The 27,181-nt window shown below is 45.6% G+C and overlaps 1 protein-coding gene across 50 annotated transcripts in view; it reads right to left on the bottom strand.

Annotated features, from left to right (window-relative positions):
• SORBS1 (sorbin and SH3 domain containing 1) overlaps positions 1-27,181 on the bottom strand; it is a 225,784-nt gene that overhangs the window by 33,755 nt on the left and 164,848 nt on the right. For 31 of the 50 annotated variants that reach the window (XM_035724159.1, XM_035724149.1, XM_035724153.1 and 28 more), the window contains 6 exons: positions 22,987-23,070; positions 18,857-18,922; positions 18,185-18,286; positions 14,116-14,165; positions 5,344-5,516; positions 2,578-2,663 (listed from right to left, as the gene is read on the bottom strand). In XM_035724159.1, coding sequence (XP_035580052.1) covers positions 2,578-2,663; positions 5,344-5,516; positions 14,116-14,165; positions 18,185-18,286; positions 18,857-18,922; positions 22,987-23,070 — 561 coding nt within the window. Of the gene's footprint in view, positions 1-2,577; positions 2,664-3,322; positions 4,799-5,343; positions 5,517-14,115; positions 14,166-18,184; positions 18,287-18,856; positions 18,923-22,986; positions 23,071-27,181 lie in introns of all 50 variants that reach the window. The other 19 variants (XM_035724157.1, XM_035724162.1, XM_035724178.1 and 16 more) reach the window with 4 other exon arrangements.

Here is a 27,181-nt window from a genome sequence, read left to right on the forward strand (position 1 = left end):
CTAATATGCTCCAGAGTAGAGATGCCCATTTCAGAAACTATGGCACCCCTTCTCCTAGGCTGGCCAACTCCTTTCCTGAGCACAATGTCTAGGAGGCCTTAGCACACACACCAAAGGCTATTTATGTGACTGACAATATCAATTACTTTCTTACTGTACTTTTTACATAACTACTTCTTCAGTAGGTGAAATGAGGCTGAGTTTAAAGGAGTGATGTAGAATATAAATATAAAGGATGAACTTGGAATAAAAACACCTCAGTTTAGAAGAATTATGCTCCCCTAAATTAAGGCAACAGTCATCTACTTCTATTTTTAAGGGCTTGCTCTTTTCTTCCTCTATTTTTAAAGGCTTTTTCAAATAAGTAAACAATGTTGCCTTTTACCAAATGTCCTCATGCCCTATTGAAGTGACGCTATGGAATAGAATTTTAATGTGTTTTCTTATTCCATTCTGGTCGTACATTCCTGGGATTACCATTCCTTGTAGAAAAGCATTGTGGGGGCCTAGTAATTCTTAGCATTTTCAATAAGGCATTAGTCTTCTTCCAGCAGGTAGTTAAATGCCTCACGTGACACCCAGCCCCAAAGGATGGTGAGCCTGATTTTCCCATTTGTCACCAGGGACTACAAATAATCAAGAAACAAATTCTCAAATGGCTGTGGGATGTCCAGTGCTCAGGTAAGTTGTCATAAAGATTACATGAGAAAAGACATGAGACAGTGCTTTGCAAAGCCCAGCGCCACTGAAAGGGCACTGGCCCAGGAATGTGGAGCCCTGGTTTCTAGCTGTGCCTCTGGTGTCAGTTAACTTGCTGTGTGACCTCGGGCAAGTCACTACCCCCCTGGAGTCCTTTCCTGGCTAACACAAGGGGGCTTGGCTAGAGGCCTACTAACGTCCCTTCCAGGACTGACATGTTCTCATTTTCTGCAATGCCACGATCATCAATGTTCGTAATAAAGTATTTGCAAAGAAAGCTGTCAGGACTGACACTCCATTAGCTGGTAGTGTGAGTTGTTTCTGTAGCAGTGGGGAGGGACTGCTGTTGGAGGCTCCTGTGACCCCCGGTGCTCAGGCCACGGTCACATAAGATCAGTGGAAGTGGGCAGCAAAGGGAGCAAAGCTCCCAGCCCAGTGCTTGGATCGGACCTCAGCAAATCCATCGTCCCCACAGTTTAACCAGAGAAGCCAAACACCATGAATGAAGACACAACTGTGAGCCAGTGTTATTCAGGGAACAAGATGCTCCCCTTCTGAATGCACCCTGTAATACAGCAATTGCTAAAAAAAAAAAACTAACTAAAATATGCCTCCCATGTAGTGGGCATGATCCTATCACAAAGCCTTCCATGTTGGACACTAGTATTTATACTAGTAAAACGGAATGTCATCTTCTTCCTTGTATCTCAGGGACAGCTACTAGAGGTGAAACGGTCTGTGGCCTGATGGACCCTCACTGTGAGTTTTTCATCTGTTTTTACAAGTAAGTCTGCATATCACATGCTTCCTTCTTTCTTTCCCCGGACAGACACCGTCTTAATGAATACTGTCCGTATTATGCCTGCAGGTGGGGAGAACTACAGTCTTTTTTGTCTCAGCAGCAATGACTATTATCATCCAGCCCCCCAAGGCCAGCTTTACCCTAAATCCTGAAGGAAAATCCACCTCAACTCTGACACCACTCAACAAAACTGAGTGTAGGAAAGGGGCTTCGGACTTTACAGGGAAAGGGACAGAGCTGTGTACACACGGGCACTCTCTCCTCCTGGCACCAGGCTCGAAGCAATTCTTCCAGCTCCTAACTTGACACGGGAAAATGGTCCCTGGAGCTGGTTTAGTCTATTGGACCCTTCCTGCTGGGAATGCAAAGTCCAGAAACCATGTCTCGAAACACGACTTTATCACAACAGACCCTTGTGATTTTGCCCCCTTAGCTGATACGTAGAACTGCCTCTTCTGAAATCCCAAGAGAACACGCTCTTTTCCCAGTCATTCCACTGCTGCGTAGACATTTCAGCTGCTGCTAGAAGTGGTGTGTGCCCGGAAGTTCCTGGTGGGGGTTTCCCGGCATCTATGGGGGTAGCTCTTCTTCTTCTGAGTTAAAGGCAACTTCTTCAAATTATTTTATAAAATGTATCATGGTGGTCATTATTTGTTACTTTTCAGTCTCCTTTTTCCTGCTGCACCCTCCCCAACAGGAACTGTGCTTTGTGCCAACAGAGGGGTGGGCAGGACTGGGGACAGATGTAGAGAATAATAAGGCAGGGACTGGGGAGGGGGTGAGCGAGTGGAGCCAACTGCGGGTTCCTTCACACGGTGCTGAATGCAGTGGCGAACCTCCCCCGCAGGGGCACTAGTGGGACTTGGCATTTAGAACCTAGTGCCTGTGGGGAAATCAGTCCCACTTTTTGGAAAAGTGGAACAATTGAGCTTATGCCGCATAAAAAGCCATTTGTGAAGACGCCAATCTTTGCTTCCCATTCTCTAGGTCATGTCACCTCTCTGACAGATGCCTAGAATGTTCGCTTCCTTCACATTTTTATCTAAGAGCTAAGAGATTTTCAAGATGGCATTTACCTCTTTATCATCATGACGCCTCCGAATAAATTCTTCCGTGGATTCCAAATAGTCAGCAGGTATAAAATGTCTTGGTGATTCTGAATCTTCAAAACAACAAAGTAGAATTAAAACATGCAAAGATTTAGTGGGAAACCAGACTTGGATAAGATTTCACCCTTCAGCCATTATCAATATCAAGTTTTCACTGCTGTGGATTATTGACCAATACTCAAATTCTGAAGAAGACCCAAATCCCACCCTCCCCCCGCCCCGACTTTTTGGATGTACTCGTAAGCCAGTTTAATACAAAGCAAACTCATCAGAAGGCAAAAGGTGAGCGGAGAGAGGACCTTCTCTGAAAAGTGTCCCTCCTAAGAGGCGTGCAGGATCTTACAGGGACACACCACACACTCACACACACACAGGGCCACTGGGAGAGGCTGCCTCTCAAAAAACCGCGGGGTGACTGTGGATTGGCGTGAACTCCAAGGGGTTCAAGAGTTCAAATGGACGAATTTCTCAGCTGAGCTAAACGGCCAATTTTTCTTTCGAAACAGAGTTTGGTGGTTAGTCTAAATGACATGGGGGGCTTTGTTTTTAAAGAAGTGCAGCCACTACGAGCCATGATTAATTGCCAAGCAAAACAAACAGAAAACAAAAGACAGACCAGAAAATGAGCACCGAGGGCACACGGAAAGAGGGGACAGAGCAAGCAAGGTGGAGAGACGGGTGAGGTGAGACTGGGCAAATACACAAATGCCACCTCCGAGGGATGTTCCCAGTTCACTGTGTGGGTTGTTGTTCCTGTCCAGGCCAGGGTCTGAGTACGGCATGGAGTTGCCATTATGAAAGGCCCTCAGGCAGTCCTCTGGGACTGCGGGTCTCCCCTGAGGGGGCTCCGAGATCCGGCTCAGCCTCGCCATGGTGTGTCGGGAAGACAGGCGTCTGGGAACCGAGGGCTTCCCCCCAGAGGGGGTCTCGTCCTGATGGGGCTGGCTGGGCAGGTCTGGCTTCTGGCCGGCCAGGGGGGCTGAGAAGTCACCAGGGGGAGGCTGCCTGGGGTGGTATTGGAGGGGCTTTTTCAACCGGAAAGGGAGGGGGCTCATTAGGTAGATGTTCCTGAGGAGTGTGCTCCTGTCCCCCCTGAGATCTGGGCGCCAGTCGGGCTGCCTGGACGTCTGCCGCTGCTCGTGCTTCCGGATGGTGGTGAAGCGGGTGTACGAGGCCGGGCAGGTGCCCTTGCACTTGGGGAGGCGGTGCTTGGGAAAGTCTCCGTGGACACTGCTGCTGCTGCCCTCCCTGCTGTCGCTGGAGATGTTTGAACAGTGGTCCAGCTCGTCAGAGCAGGCAGAGAGGGGCTCAGAAGGCACGAGGCCCCTCAAGCCCAAGGTGGGTTCGGCCATGTTGCTACACGTCGGGGCGGCATAGAGCCCCCCCGGGTTCATCCTGTCCACCTCCCGGGGCCGGAGCTTGGTTGACTCCAGGAGGGATTCAGCCGAGCGGGCTGAGGTCAGGCCACTCCGGGACAGCAGAGGCGTGGGGGACTTGCTCAGCCTCCCGGACAGGTCCAGGGATGGCATGGACCGGGAGCGCTGGATCAGCTGCTCAAACGCTGTGATGCGGGAGGAGACGGTGTGCTTGGGGATGTGCTCCGAGCCCTCCTGGCTGGGGCCCAGCTCGCCCCTGGCCAATGCCAGGCTGCTCCTTTCGAAGTGGGAGGCAAGATCTCGCACGCTCGAGGAGGAGAGGGAGCCCAGGAAGAGGCCGGCTCGGTTGATCTGGTGCATGTCCCGGTAGAACATGGTGAACTGCATTCCGGCCTTTCTGGAGAGAGGGCAGGGCCGCCTGGCGCTGGTGCCACACTCCTGGAGGCTCACGGTGCTGCTCGACTTGCTGTCCCACTCCCGCCGGGAGCGCGTGAGCAGGTTCTCGATGCTCCCCCCTACTCGGAGGGGGAGACCTCTTTTGGAATCATTCAAAGACAATGAAACACAAAGGTTCTCACAGCTCTGAGCCTTTTCTGCCGGCAATAAGACACTCTTCTGTTCCTGCAAAAGAGCGCTGGGAGCAGAGAGCCTGGGTTTGAATTTGGAGGGAAGGATTTCCGAAATGCAGGCTTTTGCAGCGGACAGGGGTTTCTTGTGCTTACACACAGGGCCTAATGCATTGCTAGTGCTAACCGTTCGGCTAGGAACTGAAGATGAAGAAATCATGTGAGCATTCCCACCTTTACGATCCACTGGAAAGCATGCAGAATAAAATAAACAGACCCATTAGGTTAAAGCTGAAAGCTGCTTAAAAAGAAAATAAAAGGAGAGGTCACATGCTCGTTTGTCATAAGGGTTTTTTTTTTGTTTGTTTGTTTTTTGTTTTTGTTTTGTTTTAATTTCCAGTCGATGTCCGGAAGCAAAATAATCTGAACTGCAAAGCAGGAGCAAAGATGCAACGAAAAATGGCCACCCTGCTAGAGTTACAAAGGGTTAAGGCTCAGCTATGTCCTAAGAAAAGGGAATCAGAACAAAAAAGAGAGAGATGCTTTAGGGAGAGCAAGGTTGGGGTTCAAAGGAAGGGAAAATAATACCAGAAAGAAAAATGGCCGGTGAAAAACTGGGGGAGGGGGCTCAGAGGGCTCAAAGGCCTGGAAATGGACCTGCACCAGGCAAAGGATATCCCAGTAGCTGGAAGTCACCCGCTGCTGACACCCCGACACTGGGCCTGGACGGGCGAGAGGCATGTGGAAAACCGTGCAGCTGGGCCAGAGCCCCACAGGCTTCACCCAGTTACCTTTAGTGGAGGCTGAGCTGGAGGGTCGCTTGAGCCCACTCAGGCCCTGGAGGGGGATGTCTCCACCTTCCAAGACGCTTTTGTAAATCTGCCTCTCGTTCTCCAAACTAGTGAGATCCCCGGGAGCCCCGTCTGATTCCCTCTTCACTGCGTGGAAGTTGGAAGAATAGATACTAAAGACAATGTAATTTTAAAAGAGAGAAGAGAGAAAAAGAACGGGACTTAGAATGTTTGACATTTTTCTCAAAAGCACATTACCACCTGAGGACAAGAGGCACACTTTTTGGCATCCTAATCAAGCACTGCTCTTTCTAAAGGGTATTCTTATTTAGTTAAGAGTTCTTCGGACAAGACAAGCCCAGGGGGTCCCCAAATGCTCAGGAATCTGACCAAACAGCGAAAGTGCTGAGATGACTGCATCTGCGCTTTAAAAGAGTAACTGAGAAACTCGGCCTGGGGAGGGTAGGCTGGGAGGGGGTGGGGAGGGGTGGGTGGCTGCTGAGGGCCCAGCAGGTGCACACAAGATGACACAGTCCAGGACGTGAGTGGAGCCTCTGACAGGTCGCCTACCAGAGTTGGTGACTTCAAGTTCACCACTTGGATTATTTTTCTGGATTATTCTTCACAAGCACTTTGGCTAACGGAGCATTGAAGTCAACCGTTCTCCTGGGTCTCCAGGAAAATCAGCCACCAAGTGAAAGTGGAACCCGGGATTCTATATGCTGTTATCATCTCAGCCACATGTTACACCAGCTTCTTTCAAAATTCCTAGTCAGAACCTTATACATGTAATAGGAGTATAAACGTGGCTCGTTTACATCTTTCATTTATTTTTATCTTGTTGAAATTCTAGGTATTTTTGCAAGTTACCACAAATCCTTTTAGGAATGAGGTGGGGCACAGAAAAAATTAAGAGCACTTACTCACTGAGCCCCTCCCTCTCCTAATCCCAGTTTTCTACGCCCTCACCCACTGACACACAGAGACACACAGACACATACTCAGATAAGGGAACGACCTCCTTCCCACAGAAGTACTCAGGCCTCTGCTTGGCTGCTTTTTGGTCTAACTGAATTCGGTTTACTGGTATCAATATGGATTTTTTTTTTTTTTAAGCTCTGGAGATGTAAATAGCTTGATAGAATTTCTCTATACCAATATTTTATGAGTAGTAGTATCAAGTGTACATAAAAACTTAAGTAATTATAATAGTGAACCTCCACCTATTCTGGGCCCCGAGACTGGACACAGAACTCTGGGCTTCCTTTGCTGTATCACACATCTTCCAATCTCTTTCCCTCTCCCCATCCCTCCATGATGGGATTATTCCTACATTTCACATAGCCTCCCGGTCGCCATGGTCACAGATAATGGCAGCAACAACTCTACTAAACGTGCTGAGATGTCCTATGTGGGAGGCTTGACGATCCTTCTTTCTTTAATGCTCACAAACAACCCTACTATCCCCATTTTTAGACGAGGGAAGGAGGCACCAAGAGATCAGGGCACTGACTGGGGAACGGCAGAGCAGGAACTTGAGCCGCATCGTTGGGCACCACCCAGCACCCCCAGCCGAGCATTTCCCCACGAATGAGGAGGCAGTGCCTCCCGAGAGCCCAGGTGTGCACACTGCGGGAGGCCCAGGGATGCTCGAGCCCTGCCGTGAATGTACCCCGGAGCACAAGAGGCCCCGGAGTCCAGGAGTCAGAAATGGAAAGGAGGAGGAGCCTCTGGTAGAACAGGCAATATGTCCACCCCCAGGGAGGGAAGTTCCCTGAGCAATAGTACCACTTCCAGCCCTCAGCAGCCAGCACTTCCTAGCCCCTTCCCATGTGCCCACCCTGCCTTTCAGGGCTTTGCATCCTCTACTTCAGGGGAGGTTGGGGTTCCCCCCCAACCCGGTCCCTTCTCCTCGTTCTCTCTGGCCTACGTCAGGGGATCAAATGATTTTCCCCTCTTCTCAGCCTAGACAGAAGAACATTACTGAAAATTTAAGGGGAAAGAAAACCAACTCATAAAGCTGAGACCATAAAAGCATGTAACTGAACGCAGTCGGCACAGCAGCCGCCAGGGTGTCTCAGAGGGGAGAAACCTCCAGAAGGGGCATGATGGGGCAAGCCTCTTCCCCCCAGGCCGTGCCCTTATCTGCAGGGGCCCACGAAAGGGTCCATGAGTATACCCAATAAATATTTGTTGAATGAATACGAGGTCACATTTTCTGAAAGTAAAATTGGCACACATGATCTGATTAAGGAAATGCTTTGATTCATGAAATGTGTTTAGAATTCTTCCGTAAGTATAAGAATTTCATCACATTCACTTAGGCTCCTGATGTTAGTGACTATGGAGCCCTCAGAACGGTGGAAAGAGAGAGACTACAGGGAATTAGCATGGCCCAGGCCTAGGCTGGCCGGCCTTACTGGTGCCCTGGCTCCTGACCGGGGGTGTCCACTCCCACTCTGCAGACAGAGGCCTCGGGACAAGGGCTGCCATCCACACAGTTTTCGCTCTACCTGTAGGGGTGCTTGAAGATGTCCCCCCAACCTTCTGATTGATAAAAACATCAGCCCCAGCCAGAGGGTAGGAGGACCCTGAAAGGTGACTTGCAAGGCTGTGGCACTATATGCCAAGTTCAGTCAATGTAAGCTCATCTAAACGGACTTTAACTTTGAATTTTGTAATTAAAAATAAATCTGCCCCTCTTCTCAGTTTCCCTTTCAGAGCCTGCCTTCACTTTGGTTGCATTTTCCGGTTCTGTCCTTCAGTTTAACCCCACGTTGCTCCTTTTTATACAATCTCAACTTCTAAAAGGTCCATGTACAGGTGTCCTTTAGCCTTGCCAACCAACTGCAGTGGTGAGAGGACAGTCTCTTAGGCCCTGTTTGCCCTGGTTTGGGGTCACTAGACCGCCCTCAGCACTGGGGAGGGACTGCCAGAGGCTTCCATCCTGCTGTCCTTTGAACTGCCTCAGCCTTGGTCAGAAACTCCAAGCCGGTCTTCTCTGGTTCCACCTAACGTCATTTGGTCATGACTCTCGCCACACCCAGCTGCCTAATTTCACACCTCCCCTACCTCACAACCTGTCAGAAATCCCCTCCTGCCCTCAGCCACTCTACTTTCTGGCTTTATTCCACCCATTATCACCATTTTGTCCTGCTTCCCCACCAGAATGACAAACCAGCACTCAGGAAATCTATCAGAATGGATTTGCTATAGCTAATTGTTTTCTTTCTGATACTGAAGCCAACATGCTTTTTCCAGATGGGCAACACTTCCCAACTGAGGCCCTCCTTGGTTAAAAACACATCTACAAGCTCTGGAACAATGTTTTCAAATGTATCCTCACCATCACATCTCCTAATGTTGGAAAGACAGATACCATTTGTCCCGTTGTACCAAAGGGAAACTGAGGACGAGAGTGCTGAAGGCAATTGTCGAAGGTCGCAGTGTTGCTTGGTCTCTGCCATGTTCAAAGAGATCAGATGGGATGAGAAACGCAGCAGGGCTGATGAGAAAGCCCAATCAGCATTGGCAGCTACGACCCCGTTAACAGAACAAGCCTAGTTAAGCACTGGAGCCCAGCTCTTAGCAGCCTGGGCTGAGCCAGTTTCCAGGTCAAAGACAGTAGGCTGGAGGACACAGTGCAGACAACTCGCCCTCTGGCTAAGATGCAAAGGGGGCCGAGTTTCAAGGGGATTCAACAAAAACACACTCACTGGAAGAAGAAAGTGAGAGAGAATGGAATGATCCTCTTAGGGTCAACAGTTTGCAACCCTGTAACCAGATGTGCTCCGGAGGACTCCAGCCTGACTCCAACGAGCAATGCGCATCAGCTAAGGATAACCTACTCTGTTTGAAAAACTTAGAAACAATTTGTTGCTCAAGTTCTTTCATCTGTAAAACCAATAGGTATGATAAGACTGTCCAAGAAATCCACCTTCAAATCTGTTATTATACAGACCTTCCTTTTGAGGTCCAGATGCATACATTCAACTGCCTTCTAGACACCTCCACCTGGGTATTCCTCAGGCATCTTAAACTCCACATGCCCCAAACCAAACCCAGCTCTGTTCCTGTCTCCCATGGCCCAAGCCAGAAAGCCCAGGGAATCAACCCCTTTCTCCCTCTCCTTGCTCCCCAAGCCAAACCAGTCACCAAGTACTGCTTACTCCCTGTCCTGACGCAGTGTGCATCAGTCCCTTCCCTCGACCTCCCTGGCCACCACCTCACCATTGCTCACCTACACCTCTGCAGTAAGCACACCTTCACTCCTGCCTCTTCAGCCCCGACTCGCTCTGGTCATCTCTGCAAATCACTGCCAATGATATTTCTAGAAAAGATCTCACGAGGTCATTCCACTGCTCATTTTATTCACTCAAATATTTACTGAGTACCTATTAAGTGTGAATCACTCTCCTTGGTAGAGCTTCAACAGTGAAAACAACAGACAAAAAATTCCAGCCTCATGGAATTCACTGTCCAAAACCATTTGTTGTTTTCAGCAAGGAAAAAAAAAAGTAACTGCTTTAAACCATGGCTTTGGGGAAAGAAGTCTAGGAAATCTGGGGAGGGCAGTTTCATCTTTAGCCTCTGTACTGCAGGAAGAAAATGATCTTTTAGATTTATAATATGTGATTGTCATTCCTTCTCTCCTGGGTCCCGTCACTGCGTTTACCATACTGGATTCTAACTGTGATTTACAAGTTTGTGTCCCCATTATACTCTGAGCCCCTTGAGGGCAGGCGGTTTATCTTATTAATCTTTGCATGCCTAGCGCCTAGCACTGCTTTTCAATAAATATTAGTAGAATAAATGATTCTATAAAATTAAATGCTCGCATGCAGATTTCTGAGAAATGAAAATTACATTTTCAAGGCCCAGTGGAGTCTCTAACGTTTCATTTAGTTCTTCAGGTAATGATTTGTGTTTTGATCCTAGGTTAAGAGAAAGAAGGGTTTTTTGAGGAAAAATCAGCTTGTTCTTGAGCGCCACTTGCTGGCCAAATAGAGGAAAGCTCTTTGGTTAGGCAATAAAATGTATGATTGCTAATCCAAGCTGAAATGCCAACGATGAAAATGAGTAGTCTTCAGGGCTGATTTAAGATCTGATAACTCTAGGGAAATAAAATACAAAACTGGACACTGTGATTGCAAGCAAAAAAAAATATTTTTTGAGAGTAAGGACTGGTAGTTCTACTGGGATATTGGGACTCCAGGTAAATTTCTTCCTCTCTATACCCACATTCTTTTAACATTGTGATATGTAATCATGATAATGAATAAAATTCTAAAACTGCAAGTCTGTCCAAGATATGAAAATGGATTTAACACACTTCTCCAGTGACCACTTTTTTCTTTTTTTTTTTAATTACGATGTTTTTGAACCTGAGCCATTCCTGCGTCTTCTCCTTCAATCCCGGGGGTTAAGTCCAGTCCTGCCAACGTTTTTTTCCTTCCATACGTCCTTCCCAACCATCCAGTGAGAGGAGCCAGATTCAGTCTGCAAGGTGCCAACCTCAGTGCGGAGCGCGTTGGATGCTAGTTAATTAAGACTCACAAGCTCATTCATTTATTCAGCAAACATTTGCTGTGCACTTCCCTGGGTGTCAGGCTCCCCACCAATTCCAAATACTGAAAAACCATACTTCCTTGTTTGAACAAGAAAACCCCGCCTGCCTTACTGAAAAATCCCCAACTGGAAGAATAGCAGGAGGATAAAAGTTATCTATTTCTGCCAAGTAGTTCATGAGAGCCAGGCTACGGCTGAAACACAGAGGTCTTTGGAGACCTATTTCAATGACATAAATAAGAGCACTTGATAAATTAACCCAGCAAATATCTTTAGGTCCACAAATACTCAGAATGGCTGAAAGCAATTTGTTCTTTTAAGCAGTTTGTGTTCGGCCTCTCCGATCCTGCTAACGGTATTATACATAGTTACTTACACTGTTTTTTTAAATCACTCAAAACCAGTAAACTGTAGCATGCTTTCTGTGAATTTCCTGCCCCATTCTGAATCAGGACGGTGCAGACGAGACCTTATCGCTAACACCATCCCCTGGCCTAGAACTTCAATGTCCCTCCTCCAGCTACAGCTCTGCCAGGTGCCAGCTGTGGAATCATGGGCATCACGCTGCCTTTACGGACCTGTTTCCTCACCTATAAAATGGGGATTGATCCTGGAATGAAAGGTGAAAGGATCGAATGAGGGAATGAACATACGACGGCTAACCGCAGGGCCTGGCACATAGTAAACGTCCAGCAAGTCACTGGGATTATTTCATTCAAGACCTGCATTCCTAACTATGACAGCCCATGGGTACTGCTTTCTCTTCTGAATACATTTATGATTTTCATTCTTATTTATTATATTTATTAACTTATTATATTGACTGATTACACCCCCAGGGGCCCAAACCTGAATACTTTTAATCCTTGGTCTCCTTCCTTCATTTGCCACTTTGCCTTCTCATTTTACCAACATTTTTGGGGGGGGTGTGTTTTTGCTGCCAAAACTTCTAAGGGACTGTATCTTATGCTATGATAATACAGAGCATGGGCCCTAGATCCAGCAAGAACTCACCAAGTGAACTAAGGAATTCACTCGGCCAGCCACCGGAAGCAGCCTTTCCTGTCCCACGCACTCTGAGGAGACGGGGAAAGGAAAGGGGGGTGAGGGGGGAGACTAGGCAGAAGGGTTAACACTGAGCCATCCTGAAAACAGGATTGTAGGGGCAGGGAGAGATCTGGAGCAATCAGTGGGCAGTCAGGACTGTCCAAGTGACAAAGGTGGCCTCAGGGACCAAGGAGAGTTTGCAGGGAGCTGTGGCCTTATTTACTTATTTATTTATTTGTCAGAGAGCAAGCGAGCGAGCACACACAAACAGGGAGAGCAACAGGCTCTCCATGGAGCAGGGAGCCCAATGTGGGGCTCGACTTGAGCCGAAGGCAGACACTTAACCACCTGAGCCACCTGGCGCCCCCGGAGCTGTGGCCTTTATCTGCAGGTAGCCTAAGTTCATCTGGTGTACTTCATCTCTGAAAGCACATCTCTGGGGACCTAGAGGACCTGTGACTTGTCATCCTTGCAGCTAAAGGCACAGTTCAACTGGCTCTTTAAAGAGAATGAGCCTCAGAGCCCAGAGTGGAGGGAGATCGGGAAGATGCTAAATCTGAGCTTTGCTGTCTGTCACACTGCTGGCCTGATGACCTACCCCACAGTAGGCAAAGACTTAATGCCTGGACTTTTCCGAAGGCGGACTGTCTCCTAAGGTAGCTAACTTCCCTTCTAGCTGCTGTTCTAATATATCTTCTCAATTTCTTCTTGCGCTGGGGTACATTAATCATAATCATTAACACACATATTTATAGAAAAAAATGAACAGAATGGATCTAGTGAGAGATTTGGTCACTAAAAGAATTAAGACTTTTCCAATTTGGGGGCGCGTGGGTGGCTCAATCAGTTAAGCATCTGCCTTCAGCTCAGGTCGTGATCCCAGGGTCCTGGGATCAAGTCCCACATCGGGCTCCTTGCTCAGCGGGGAGCCTCCTTCTCCCTCCGCTTCTGCCACTCCCCTTGCATGTGCTCTCTATCAGTCAAATAAATAAATAAATAACATCTTTAAAAAAAAAAGATTTTTCCAATTTTCCACTGAAATACCCTAATCCCAGCTGACTGACTTTCAAATGAAACTACTCTTGTTGAATTCATTCTTTGGCAAGGTAGGTAGGATATTCCCAAGTGACCACAACATTTGCCAAAAATTCCATAAACTCAGCATTCCGATCCAGCCAGGCTTCTATTTGAAGAGGTGGGTTTTGCTCATTGTGGGTGTACCCAACCCCAATGGAACAGGCAACAGTGGTGCCTTTGTCCCTCATCAGACTTCCAAGACTCAGATACAGATACAATGGTGACGAGAAGCTGTTTCCACCAGAACGAGCACCCAATTCCACTGGTGCACCGGGTACCCCAGAGAGGCAGCCCTTGCCTTCAGGGAGTTTCTAATTTATCAGCAGTTATAAAAATACATGAGTATGATTCAGGTACCCAGCCACAGAAGTGCCATAAGAGGCCTTAACATTAAATTGGGTACAAGGAGGCTCAGGGCCTATTTATACGTGCTCAGAGCTCGCCATGTACTGTGTAGGAAAGGGGTAGGGGACAGCACCAAGACATTTCAGCTGGGATAATGGCCGCATGGCAAAGTACTGAGAAAAGTAATCCGTACAGGGCTCAGGATGGTCTGGAGAGGGGGAAAGAGGCTGGTGGCGACTCCATGAAGTGAACGGAGTGTGCGCTTATCACCCAGGCAGAATCCTGATTGGTATAAGGAAATAAATCCACATTTCTCAGCATCAGTCAAGTCAGCCCCCTCTTGGCTCCATCTTTCCCTGTGACAGGTGCCACCCGAGGACCCAACCCCACCATCCCCCCACCTTTATGCCCAGTGCAGCCTGTCTCAGTCACACATCGCCTCCAAGAACCAGCAAATGAGGTGAGCTTGGATTCCAAACTCAGACAAACTCACATTCTAAAGGTAAAGATGCCAACACAGGAAAAAGCTTCTCAAAGGTAATAGGAGTCATCACAAAATTAATTTGGAGGAGGAGGAGAAAACAGAAGAAAAATAATTTGAGGACGATGATTAAATTGCTCCTTATCACTAAAGCCACGAGACTGATACAAATAAAACATACTCGGATCCAAAACACAAGCCTCTTCCCATCTCTGACATTAATACATCAAGCCACGTATGTGGTGGCAACTTACTATCCAGGAAGCTCTGAAGAAATTTCCGGGCTGGGGCTGACTGCCGAGCTCTGTAAATGTCAAAAAAAGAAAGAAAAGAATGTAGATCATTGATTTTGCATCAGATGTTCCAAGTCAAGGGGGAAAGAGAGCAGCCCCTTTCCTTTCCTGATGTAGCCAAGGACCTTTGGGAGATGGGGCCCTTGGCCGGAAAGGTCTCAGTGCTGGACACTTTCTGGGCCAGTGGGTGCTCTTGCTCTCTGGGTGAGGTGGAAAATGGCCCCTTAGCTTAGACTTAGCTTTCATATAAATATAGATCCACGAGGTGGATAGCCCACCATCTGGCCAACATGCATTAGTGACATGGACAAAACACCGCCGTCATCAGCTTATCCCCCGTCCTCAGAGCCCCTGGCCAAGCCCACCAGAGACTCCTTCATGCACCCCGGATGCCACCTCCAGAGAGAGGGTCACTCAACACCTTAGGTACAGAAAATACAAAAAATGCATTTGAAAAGACCACACTGTATTTAGATCATTTGTTCACCCTCCAGATTTAGAAAGTGGAAATGGGGAGAAATGCAGTTTCACAAAACCTAGGAGAGGGGGAGCATTTTATAAAATGACAGGCCATTATGCAAAAGAAAGAAAACAACCAAAAGCTACATGCAGAGAAAAGGCAATATAATTAAGTAGTTTAAGGTTTCTGTTGTCTTGGAGAAAAAAAAGGCAAAGGGCTCAATATATTTTTAAAAAAATAATGTGGTAGTTGAATAAATCGATGAAAAGGTTAACTTTTAAAAGATACTCCTATCTCTAATAATAATCCTTTCAAGGAAAAGATGCTATCTGGAAAAGAGATATTGGGGGAAAGGAGAGAAACAGCAGGAGAAAGAAAAGGAAGATTGTCCAAGGGGGAGGAGAGGACGGGAGGGGAAGCAACCTTTATCGGGGCTCACCCACTTGGTCCTCTACCTGCTGAACACCCACCCTCAACCTGCTGGGTCCTCTCACTTTGGAGGGTGCCTTTGCCCTAGCATGAGGACTCTACCCTCCCCCACTCCCAGTTGCCCACCATTACTCCTCAGAGAAGGCACCCCTCTTGCCTGTTGTCTCCGGCCCATCTCCCACCTCGGCACCTGTCCTATTCTGGGTCTTCATCCACTTTGAGGATGATGCTCTGGTCTCCATCTTGGAAAACTTTTGTGTGACCCTGCAGAGTCCTCTGGAACAACCCCCGCCCCTTCCTTCCACATTCACATGTTTTCAACAGTGCTGTACCCCTGGGGGATCCCCAGATGCTTCCCTACTCTCTAGCTCCCAGCAACCTCTAAAGTTTTTAGAAACCTCCGGGTCATCAAATCCACTGACCTTTCCTCAGAGTCTACTTTCGGGGACCTCTCTGGAGCACCAGGTAGTTGTCATACTTTCTCTTCTTGTTCTACTACTCACTTTTCCTCCTCCTTCTCTGAACCGTTCACCCTCTGATCCTCCCCTTCTTCCCCTGCTCCATGTCATCCAACACCCCAGTGGGGAGTTACTGCTCTCGTCCTTCCTGTCCTTCAATCTTCCATCTGCTCCTAGGACTTCAGCCTTCATTTCTCTTCAGGTGACTCCAACTGACTTTGTAGGCCCCTTCCTCTCTTAGGAGACATAGTCTTATATTTCCAGCTGCCCACTGGATATGCCCTAGGTGACACCCAGCCAATTCTTCAAGAATGAATCACCTAAAACTAGCTCCATACTTACCTCTCCACGGATTTTCTCCCCATCTTTCTTAGGTGACATACTGATGTCCTCAGCTTCCAGCTTCCTGGCCAAAACCCTAGAGTTGTTTCTGTCCCTATTCCATCCCCCAATTCTTTGTTCTTCACACCAATTAGTTAAAAATGTCCCATTGCAATTTCCTCTCTGAGCACTCTCACACCAACCCTCCCCCCCTTCATGCTGATGCCACTGGAGTGTGGGCTCTCATCACTCCATGCCTGGACCACCACACTAGCCTCCCTGCCCTCTGCACCTCCAACTGGAGGTTCTCCTTTCAATCCAGCCTCTCTAGAGTGAGGATGCCAGCCTTCCTAAAACAACTCCTGAACCACATCATTGGGCTGTGCACAAAATCATCTCCTAACTGTATTTCTGAGCCTCTATAATCCAGGGTCAACCCCCTTTCCTACACCTACCCATCACTACTACCACCCCCAATTTTCTATTATAGCTGAATCTTCTACTTTATTCCTTGAATACATGCTAAACATGATCACTTCTGTGCTCCTTTTGTGCCTCACATGGATGCCCCCTATTTCTACCACGTACCTACACTGCACCCAGCCTTTAAGGTCCCGGCCAACTCCCCTGAAAAGTCTTCCCTCCTGTTCCACAAGATCACCCTTCCTCCTGGCACTTAGAGCCCATACCATTCTTTTAGCTCTTCGCAGGCACTGCTGTGTACTGTTGGAGATCTTTTATTTATGAGTGTGCCTAAACGGTCATGTTCCTGAAGGCAAATTTCATCATTTTTGCTGGATTTAGAGCCTCTCTCAGCATGTCCCATACCTATTAGGGACTCATGGGGAACATGTAACTGAACCAATGTGAAGAAGACTCATTCATGCATCAGATCCTTTTTGGTGCCCACCTTGGCCTGGGCAGGGGTTCAGGTACTGGAAGCTGTCTCTGACCTCAGGGAGGCCTCAGTGAGTTCAGTAATTCTCCAGCTGCCCCTCCATCCTTGCATGTGTTACAGGGCTGCTCTTATTAGACTACTTTGAAAAGGGACCCCTGATTCATTTTATGACCTATAATCTTAGCACTCCAGTCCTACCCCGGAGCACTTTAGGACTTACCTGCCATTAGTTCTCACTCTTGAACTAGCTCAGACCTTCCATCCCACAGTGGCTATAGCTGGTTCCAGTCTCTGCCCTGGTTCAAACTGAGCATCCCCTTACCCTGCTCCACGACCTATCTGCTTTGACTGTGTGCACCGTGGCTCAACTTCATGCCTCCCCAAAGTTCTGAAGAGGGGCTGGAACCCCAGCTTCCTTGATCGGCCTGCAGTTCCTCAGCATCTGACCTTATCTCAGCCCACCTTGGCTGCTGCCCGTAACCCCCTGGTTCTTCACTCCTTCCCTGGCTTGAGGGTCCAGCACTCAAGACTTTTCATAACCTGAGTCGCTCATGCTGGAGGTCTGACCCTCCTTGTCTTAGTTCTGCTTAAATAGAACACGATCCATAGCATTTTCCACTTTTCCTGCCACAGTCTGTGGACGTTCCTAGCCTCTTCAGCAGTGTCTGCCTGCCTTTTTTATTTTCTGTAAAGATACCCTTTCCTTGTAAGAGTCCTTTTTGTTTTGTCAGGGAGCCCTGGGGGGGTGGTTCTCCAAATACTTGGTATTTTTCTTCCCCTTGGGAACCTGTTTACTTTGGACTCTCTCTCTGACATAGCCTTCAATAAGCCACATTTTGATATAGCCCCCTCTAAAAATGTCAATACAGGTTGAGTTTCAAATGCTTGTTTGTGGCCAGGCTGTCTGGTCTCTGGAGTACATTTTTTCATTGAGGGAACTTTCTGACCCTTTAAATGACAAATACAACTACTTTGCCAGTACATGCCATGCATGTAAGACGCACTCAAATCACCGCCACTGTGTTTCTGAAAGTGATCTCTGAGGTTGGTATCTCCCAGGGCTGCAAAAAAAAAAAAAAAAAGACAAGGGAATTGCCCCCAAAAATGGCTCCCGGAAAATCTGGAGCAGGTATACGGAGGCAAAGGACAGGAAGTTATAACGGTCCCCTCCCAAAAGCAGAGAAAGAGAATGACAAGGGGGCGGTGTCGTTTAAATCAACAGCCACCCTGCATATATTTGAAAAACTCCCTTTAAGGAAGATGCCAAGCTCAAAAGAAATCCAAGCAAAAATTAGCTTGGGGGGGCAGGGAGAGGAATCGAAAATAGGAGTCAGAAAGCCATGCAGCTTATAAAGACCCAGCATAATCATTCATTGCCTCGACTACATCGAAACCCGAGAGCAGAGAAGAAAACAAAACCAAGCTGGAAGAGAAACCGACAGCGTGAGAAAAACTAGGAAATACCTGGGACAGGTTTGCACTGGGTGCTTTATTAAGCGTCTCCGTGTTTCCTAAGTGTGCCTCTAACTCTGCTGGGCAGAGGTTGAGATCTTTTTCTAGATTAGTCTGGTTCAAGAAAGAAAAGATGGGAAAGAAGGTTTTAGTTTAGAGGACAGGCAGAAAGAATGGAAAGTTAAGTTTGAAAAATGAATTTGTTTAGTGCTAGGGCTTTAATAAGGCAAAGATGGCATGACCGAACACAAGAGCTCACTAGAAATCAGGTGAAGACGTGAAAACAGAGAATGCAACATTAGGCAGAGAAAATATAAATCCTGAAGTCATCAGAGCTTCAAAAGTCTATTCTACTTGCTAGAGAGAACTACAAATACCACGGAAACCTACCTTTCATGAGAGACCTATTTTTTTCTCTTTTCAGAGTATAGTGACTGTGACAAAAAGGATGTCAGGAGAATAAGGCATTGCTTTAAAAACCTCTCAACATTAGTAGAAGTCGTAGAGACTTTGTTAAATAGCTTTATCATCAAGCCAAAAGAAAAAAAAAAACAAGTTATCAAGTTAAAAAAAAAAGTGATTTAAGAAAATAAAAGGAAAAAAAGAAAAAAACCCACAACACACTCACACTAACCAGGCTAGAGAACACACACGCAGCCCACGGAGGAGGCACAGCAGAATTACCTTTCTATCCTCTCTAGGAAGGATAGAGCAGTCTCCAGGAGTATAATCCCATATCTTTTTGGGAGGCTGACGGGAAGCAGAGGAGGAAATGAAGAAATGAGCATAAAGACATAAAGACAAACATGGAGACTGGCTCAAACAAAGAGGGGCACGCTAGGAGAACTGTATCAACACGGAAAAGTGAACTCAAAGCACAGGGAGTGGGCACTCGGCCTCCTGAGGAGGCTGCCCAGGGAGGGATTCTGCAGAATTTAGGAGCTGGAAACATTAACTGGGAAGTTTCTATGTCTACGTCTCAAGAGTAAGTCATTGTTGGATTCTAAACATTGAAAAAGTAAAAAAAGAAAACAGAAGGAAAAAAAAAGCATTAACACCAATTTGAACAAAAATCAAAACTTTAAGATTCCTCATTGTTCTTTTTTTTTTTTTAATTGAAGCATAGTTGACATACATCCTCACTGTTGTTTTCAAACTAAGATTGACACCGAGATTCTACATTTTTGAAGCAGTCTACTCCAAGGCAAAATTCATCATGTTTAATAAACGTGTGACTTGGGAGATTTGGCCAGGGGAGGGCAAATCAACCAAAATGTGCTTTCTGTGGTTTGTGGCAATGAGATCCAGGTACAAAATGGGTGTTCAATAAGTGCACTGTGTAACTAGATAATTCCACTAGACAACACTTAAATCTCCATTTACAGCTTAACCAGACTTTGATAATACTGCTGGTGGAATAGTCATCCCTTCCGCCTGCTTTAGAGAACGGTTTATAATTTGAATTTGAACAGCGGGACTGTAGTGTTATGTTTTTCTCCTTTAACTCTTAAGTTAGGATGAGAGCTGCATTCCTAAAACTGCCAGGAGAACTGTGAATTTAACAAGGGAAGGGTTCGGAGAGTAGGACATCTGGAAGTTACAAGCCTCCTGTAATTCTTGAACCTCTCCCCCACCAACTAGACCTCCTTGTTCTGTCTATTTAGACCTGAAATGTCTTATACGATGACCCCTGAAAAAGATAAGATCATTAGTAGCTCCTGGAATTTTGTGCAAATATCATTGTAACTCTATGCAAGCATTCAAATTGGTTTACATTGTGACATTCTGCCTTGAGCTTACTTCTAGAAATCACATGGATTTCTGCAGAAATTAGAGGGGGGGAAATAACATCCAGACTCTTAGTAATGAATCTGCAATTTGAATCCAAGGGACTTAGTAATGAATCTGCAATCTGAATCCAAGGGACTTTCATCACTGACAGGGATGGGTCAGTAATGCCATCTCTGTATATGTATACTCGGCAATTTGTAAAATAGTGCTATTAACAATTACCATTCATCTTTAAGTGCTTACTACACTTGAACTCTTCCCCGGGAGAAGTAGACTTTTTTACAGTCACTTAGGATACCTACTCATTTCTTTCTTTACTGCAAAAAAATAAGACAGTGCTTACAAATTAAATTGGTTTTAAATCCTTCCAAAAATGATCCTGGGAGTCTTGAATTATTTGATATTCTACAACAACATATCGGAGCTAAAAGGTACTACAGCCAGGATCGTGCTGCAATTTCAGCTCATTCTGGGTGGTGGGCTTTAAGTGCAAGAGTTGAGGAAGAAAGGAGTTCAGGGTAAATGTCTAGTGTCCAAGTTCTGGCAGGCTTCACTTGGGGGAAGTGGGTCCTGAGTTGGTGTGGAATAAAGAATAAATAAAAATGATGATCCACGTGATTCGGTAGGAGTTTTAATTTCATTCTGCTTCTGAATGACTGAAAAACCTTCCAAAACAATTTCTGTGGTTTACACCACTTTGATTTATCTCTCTTATTTTTATTATAGCCCAGAGTGATGATGGTAGGACAGAAATGAAGAAAAAATTTCTCCCTACCACACCTTCTTCCCCAACTCTGGCCGTAAGAAGCAGTCATCAAATTGGTTCAACCGGATGATAAGCTCACCCTTAGGATGCTTCTGACCATGAGGAACGGTTCATCTTGACACTGTTCCTCAGGATATGGGCACTGATTAAGTTATTTGGGCAAGTCTTCCACAGTATTATCTTTTACTACTTTAAAAGACCCACTCCTTTAAGAAGGACTCTAAGGTCTCTGCAAGGAACATCATGGCTCAGAGGAAATGGCATCTTGGAAAAGCACCATTAAGTCTTTAAATAATTAAGAGGCAGTTAGAACAACAGAGTAGGGACACCAATTCTAGGAAGGTCCCACTACACAAATGGACTGTGTTCTCAACATTTGTTTGCATTTGGTTGTGCGGTGCTCAGACCATGGTTTCCAGCAGAAACAGTGTTTAATCTACCAGGCTGTTCACAGAGCCGATTTAATGTACGCTGGGACTGAAATACTGTCCTTTGCTAACAAATATGGAATTATTTGCAATGACAGATTCAGTAAAACAAATGAATTACAGTATAAAGATTGTTTCATATCTTTCCCTAAAAGTTAATATTTCAGATGAAACTAAATTAGTTATTTGGCAAAGGAGAAATGGCTAGAAATGTGTGGATTCTGAGAAGGCTTTGCAAAATCAATGGCATGGACTCTTTATTGTACATAATTTAAAGCTGATAGCTTTTTGCTTTCCCTGATGAAAGGACAGCATTATTATTATATATACCAGTCATGGTCTTACTTTGTTTGTTTGGCAGAGGGGGGAGGGGACCACACAATTCAAAAGTAGCTTTTGTTGTGAGATAATTGAGCAAGTTTTAAGAAAAAGAAAAGGGTTAAGATATTGTTCAATATTTGAGGGTGGAGAAGGTTGCCTGAGGTAGACTTCTTTGATGTCTGAATGGTAAATAAGAAAAAGGGAGAGAACAGAGAAATGAGGTATGCACCACAGATCTGGGGAGAGAAGGTGGTGCAGACTTCAGGTTAGACACGTCCCTCTGCACTGGTCACTAGGTGGCGCTGTTCATTCAGGACAGCTCAGGAGGAAAACGTTCCTACCAGCAGGAAGTTTGCAAGTCAGGTGCTCCTAACTCAGAAGACACCTCAACTTTCTAACAAAGCTCAGCCTTACTGAATCAAACTAGAAATTCCACAGCACCCGCTTCATTTCTCTTTGTCTTCATCTTAATGAAAAAGTTTCACACGAACATCTAACAAAATGTCTTATCTTTATACACTTAACTTCCTCCACCTGTAAATTCTTTTTTGCAGCTGTAATAAGACTTTAAAATCCACACATTTCTAGCCATTTCTCCTTTGCCAAATAACTACATTAGTTTCATCTGAAATACTAACTTTTAGGGAAAGGTATGAAACAATCTTTATAGTGTGATTCGTTTGTTTTTACTGAATCTGTCATTGCAAATAATTCCATATTTGTTAGCAAAGGACAGTATTTCAGTCTCAGCGTACATTAAATCGGCTCTGTGATCAGCCTGGTAGGTTTAAAGTCAGTTTCTAGTCCTCTCCAGTGGAAAAATGAACTCAACTCTCCCTTCTGTGTGATACACCTTTGGGTGCAGGGCTAAGAAAATCCTCCTGTAAGTGCCAAAAATCAGTTTGTGCCAAGGCAACTCAGTGACATCACAGGGAAATTCTAGTAAATATAGCATTCAGCCTAACTCCCATTTCAAGTTTTGGGAAATATTACACTAACTCATAGAAATCATTCTCCAAAGCCACCTATAACAGGGATGCATTCGTGGATGACATCTACATACAGAGGCTGTTTGGGGCACTTCCTTTGCATATGTACTTAAATCTTTTTAAAGCAGTAACAATGCTGCTCCTCTCAGTGTGTAATGCATTTTCCTGCTTTATCTTCAGTTTGCCATAAAGACTCTGGTTAAGTAATTGAACCAATGGACAAAATAATGCCAGCTACAAGATATGTGATATTTGTTTCTAGTGCAATGATTTAGTCTTGTTTCTCTGTGATTTTCTCGCAAGAAGTAATTCCAGGGCTCACTGTCCTTTCTTGGTGAAGTAAAGCGCGGGAAAGCTTACAGGTTGTAGTGAGAAGAGACAATCCCACGATTGCCCACTGAAATGGCTGCCCCCCACTTCCTGCATTCCTTACAAATAGATCTGATTCTTTAGCAGCAACAATGCACCAACAGCATTATTTAAAAAGGTGTCTATAACCACTGAAGCTATTAAACTTACCGGTTTCCCAAACTCCAATTCCGAAAAGAATTTATACCAAGGTTCATTCTTTAAATCTATCTCTTCTGGGCTTATATCCCGACTCTATAGGGGTTGGTGACAGGGAAATGGAAGAGAGAGAAGGATAACATTACGCAGAGGTTACATAGGAACAGGCCAGTAGAGATGCAGTGGTTCCCAGGAATATACAGAACTGAATCCAACAGCAGCAATCATCCATTTTACGGACATCAGCAAAAACAAGGAGCTACAACAGGCGGGAGGGGATGCGTTTAGAAAAGCAGAGAAACGGAGGCAGGGGCAAGGGAGTGAATCATCCTCAGCCCTGAGGCAGAAGGCACACGGGCCACGGATGGAGAATTCTGCACCGCACCGCTGCCCTCCACGACAGATCGGAATATGGGCATATTTCTCAATAACCGTATCAGGGGAGAAGAGAAAGCCCGTATTTCCTCTTTAGGAAGAACCGTTAGCGAGGAGCAAATAACCTGGTGAGCACACCAAACATTTAGCCATCTACGCCAGATGAGTAGAGCAAATAATCTTTATTGGCTAGTATAGTTTTAGTACTTATTTGCAAAGCTGCCTTGAGGGTTTTCCAAATAAATGCAGATACCAACACTTTGTAAAAGTCAATTTGTTAATACTGCATCTTTAATGGCACATGAGTAGGTGAGAAATCATGTCCTATACACAGTACAGTGAAAGATGGTGTAAGTAAAGAACAGAGGACACAAGTGCAAAAACATTTTAAACGAGCATCCATGGGGGAGAAATACAGACGGAATATACTTTGTGCTTTCACAAATAAATGTTAAAGAACTGAGAAAAATAAAGTGAGGGAAAAACTGAACAAGACAGACGACAGAACAGGGGGGAGAAAACTTCTGGGTTACGTTGCAAAAATTAAGTCAGATATCTCAACTTCATGCAACTCTAAGAGGCAGTTCACAGACTGATCATTTGATTCCACGGGGTTTCATATCGAATCAGATCTTTATAAAGTCTTAACACCTCGCTCTGTGGAATCACATGTGTTTCTGGAAATCATTAGTTGGAAAACGAATGCCTGGAAAGCAAATCAGGTTTTCCCTTCAGACACTGGAGATACAAGTGCACAGCAGACAAAAGCATGAGGGGCTCATGACGTCATGAATTTCATCTACGTAGATATATTTCAAAATACCTTGGCAGTCACTACATGAGAGAGATATGGTGATCTTTCCGACAACAATATGAAATAGAAAAGGTATATTTTGCACCGAGATTGAAAACAGTATCTAAGAAACACCACTCCCCTCAGGGCAATGACACATGGCAGGTCCTGTGGCCACATTTTCCAAGCCACTGCTTCACGGAGCAGCTCCTAGGGGGCACGTTTCTCTTCACATTCTGTTCACAGGCCTTTTGCAGTTTGGAGAAATGGCTGTCAACTTTCTTTGCGACCCTGACCAATCCCTTCTTCTAAAATCCTTCGAAGGGTCTTCACTGTTATTTCTACTTTTGTTTTAAAAGGAGGAAGACGCGGCAGAGAACTTTTCTTTACGTGACATGCATTGAATATAAGTTAGTTGGACTCAGAGGGAAATGTCTACTGAAACGGAGTCTGCCCCCTTGCATCCAGATTAAAATCTCCAGCTGTCTTTAGGGACTTAGGGGCCTGAATCTCGAAGGAGAGGGTGTGCTCCTTCTCACTGGATTCTGAAATGATATAAAATAATGGATTCCAAAAGGATTCTTAATTTATTCAGTGAACTGAGGCAGAATAGCTGTAAGGACACAACTCTTCAGGAGGGACAGTTCAGGCTCTGGGACGTACTAGATCCTCATATGATGGGAGTTTCATGAAACCTATTTCATGTTTATTATCTTTGAACACTATTTATAACCACTCCCTGGGAATCGGTTGGGTTTTTGTTGTTGTTGTTTTAAATAAAATGTACCAACTCTTTCAGGAAATGGCCTGAATGTCTTGGTACTCAGTCCTGAAAGAATTAGAGCCCATTTTATTGCCCAAGGTTGCTTGCAGATTGTTCTTACTCTGAAGCCTAACAACTGTGCTGAGAACTGAATCAGGAGGCATGTCAACTGCTTGGGCCCAGAGCAGCTGCCTGGGGAGAAAGTGAAAGAGCTAACACCACACAGCACTAACATCTGCATTTGGTTTTGTCATTTATAACTCGGCTGTAGATCCCATTATGGAAGGGACAAATAGGAAACGTCCTTCTAGACGCAGGAGCAGGATCTCCGTCCTGGCAGGCAGGGTGGATTCCACAAGGCCAGGCTGAGTTCTCTGCTACCGTGGGCTATTTTCCCCAGCTTGGCCAAATTCTTGGAAAAGGCATATGACCTGCCAGAAAAATGCCTGATTCTCCTTGAGGATGGTTTTGCTTCTTGGATGGGAGCCAGAGACTAGCTTCAATTTTTAATTAAACAATCTGAATGTGGTACGTTCATGTGCAGAGCACTTGGTAACGTTCATATAGTTCCCTTACACATTTTACCGCACTTGGTCCTCTCATTGGATACTTCGGTGAGTATGCAATCCTACTCAGTACTCACTTCAATACTCAGTACTTCAGTAACGTTGGCAGGCCAAGCAATACTTCTATTTTATAGGTGAAAACACTGAGGCTCTGAAAAGTTAAAGGACTTGCCCCAAGATAGCTGAAAGCAGTCAGTATTCGAACTCAGATCTTCCAATTCCGAGTCCAGTGCTCTGTCCAGTATGTAACATCCCCTTCTCATAATCCTGAGAAGGAGGCAGACCCTCTGTGTTGGCAGAGGACCCGGAGCTAAAATAGGGGTAAGAGACAAACTTGAAAAGCCAGGAAGGAACTCAAAGTGACCGTGCACTGGGGAGAAACCCCCTTGTTTTACACATCCGAATCTGTATCGTGTCTGTAATTACTATTTTAATGTCTGTCCTTCCCAATATATCCCTGTGGGAGCAGCAGGGACCCCAACCTCTAACCCAGGGCTTGGCACATAAAAGTGATTTTATATCTATCTGTTGAATTGAGCTGAAGTTCTGGAAGGTACTCTGGAGGAACGTAAAAGGGATAAAGCCAGAAAAAGGCCATTTCTGACAAAGCAGGGCCTGACCACTGGATCTCTAACCCCGAGGCCGAAGGACAAGACGATGGACTCAGACTATGACGTTGGGAGACTCAGGAGTTATGAAGAACGTCGTCATAGGAGTTTGCCACATGGCTGAAGAGGTTGTAAGGCTGTAAACCTACTGTGGGGGATTCTGAAGGTAGCACAGGGTTTCCTCTGCCTGTGATGGTTTGGGTTTGCTCCAAGGATGAGACGAGCTCTTTGGCAGCCTTTACAAGTCTACCACCAGCCCTTCCTGCAAACAATGGATAGATGTGCCCATGAGGTCGCTGTTTCAGTTGGCAGGCTGAAGCAGACAGGAGTACTTCAAATGGGAAAAACATTTTTCCCCTCAAAAGGAGTTGTGCATTTCTGAGAGCAAGTTTAGATTCTATATCTGTCATTAGTTAGCATACTCATCCACAGTTAAGGACAAGACAAAAGTGTGTGTGTATGTGGTGGTTGGGGGTGGGAGGTGTCCTCACATTCTGGCAAACTAGATACTGGATGCCAAAAGGCAAGCCACATGGACACATTCCAACTTTTCTGTTCACGTGGCAAAAACAGCACGGAAAAAATTTCAAAAAAGAAAGGACTACATCATTTAAGTGTGTGGACACGTGATGGTGCATCCCTGGCTTGTTATTCAAGTATCAGGAATGTTCCCAAGCACATGACTGTCACTCTGGGCACACCTGTGTGTGGAAGGCTAACTTCGGTGCGTATGATCTTCTAACAGGGAGAGAACCCCCAGGGCAGGGTGGAGTCAGAGGCAAAATTCTCTGCTCCTTTCTGAACTTTTTGCTTAAAATAACTGTGGTGCACAGTAAATGCTAAAGAATGACAACCCTAAAGCATTTCTGTGAACTGTTGACCTTTCTTCCTAATTAAAATCACTTTCTCCCTTTGTGCTTTTAAAGATGTCACATTTTTATTTTAGTAAAAGTCAAATCAATTATTACTTAAAACATGTAAAGCAGAAGAGGTGGAGGGAAAATAATTTGAACCTGCATTTCAGAGGCCTACTTAATCTGTTCTCAGTGTGGTAACCGCATTTTAATAAAAACCAATCCCCAGCATGATAATTCCATCCTGC

Source organism: Zalophus californianus, chromosome 15 (assembly GCF_009762305.2).
Source record: "Zalophus californianus isolate mZalCal1 chromosome 15, mZalCal1.pri.v2, whole genome shotgun sequence".
In the NCBI taxonomy this organism is placed as follows: domain Eukaryota; kingdom Metazoa; phylum Chordata; class Mammalia; order Carnivora; family Otariidae; genus Zalophus; species Zalophus californianus.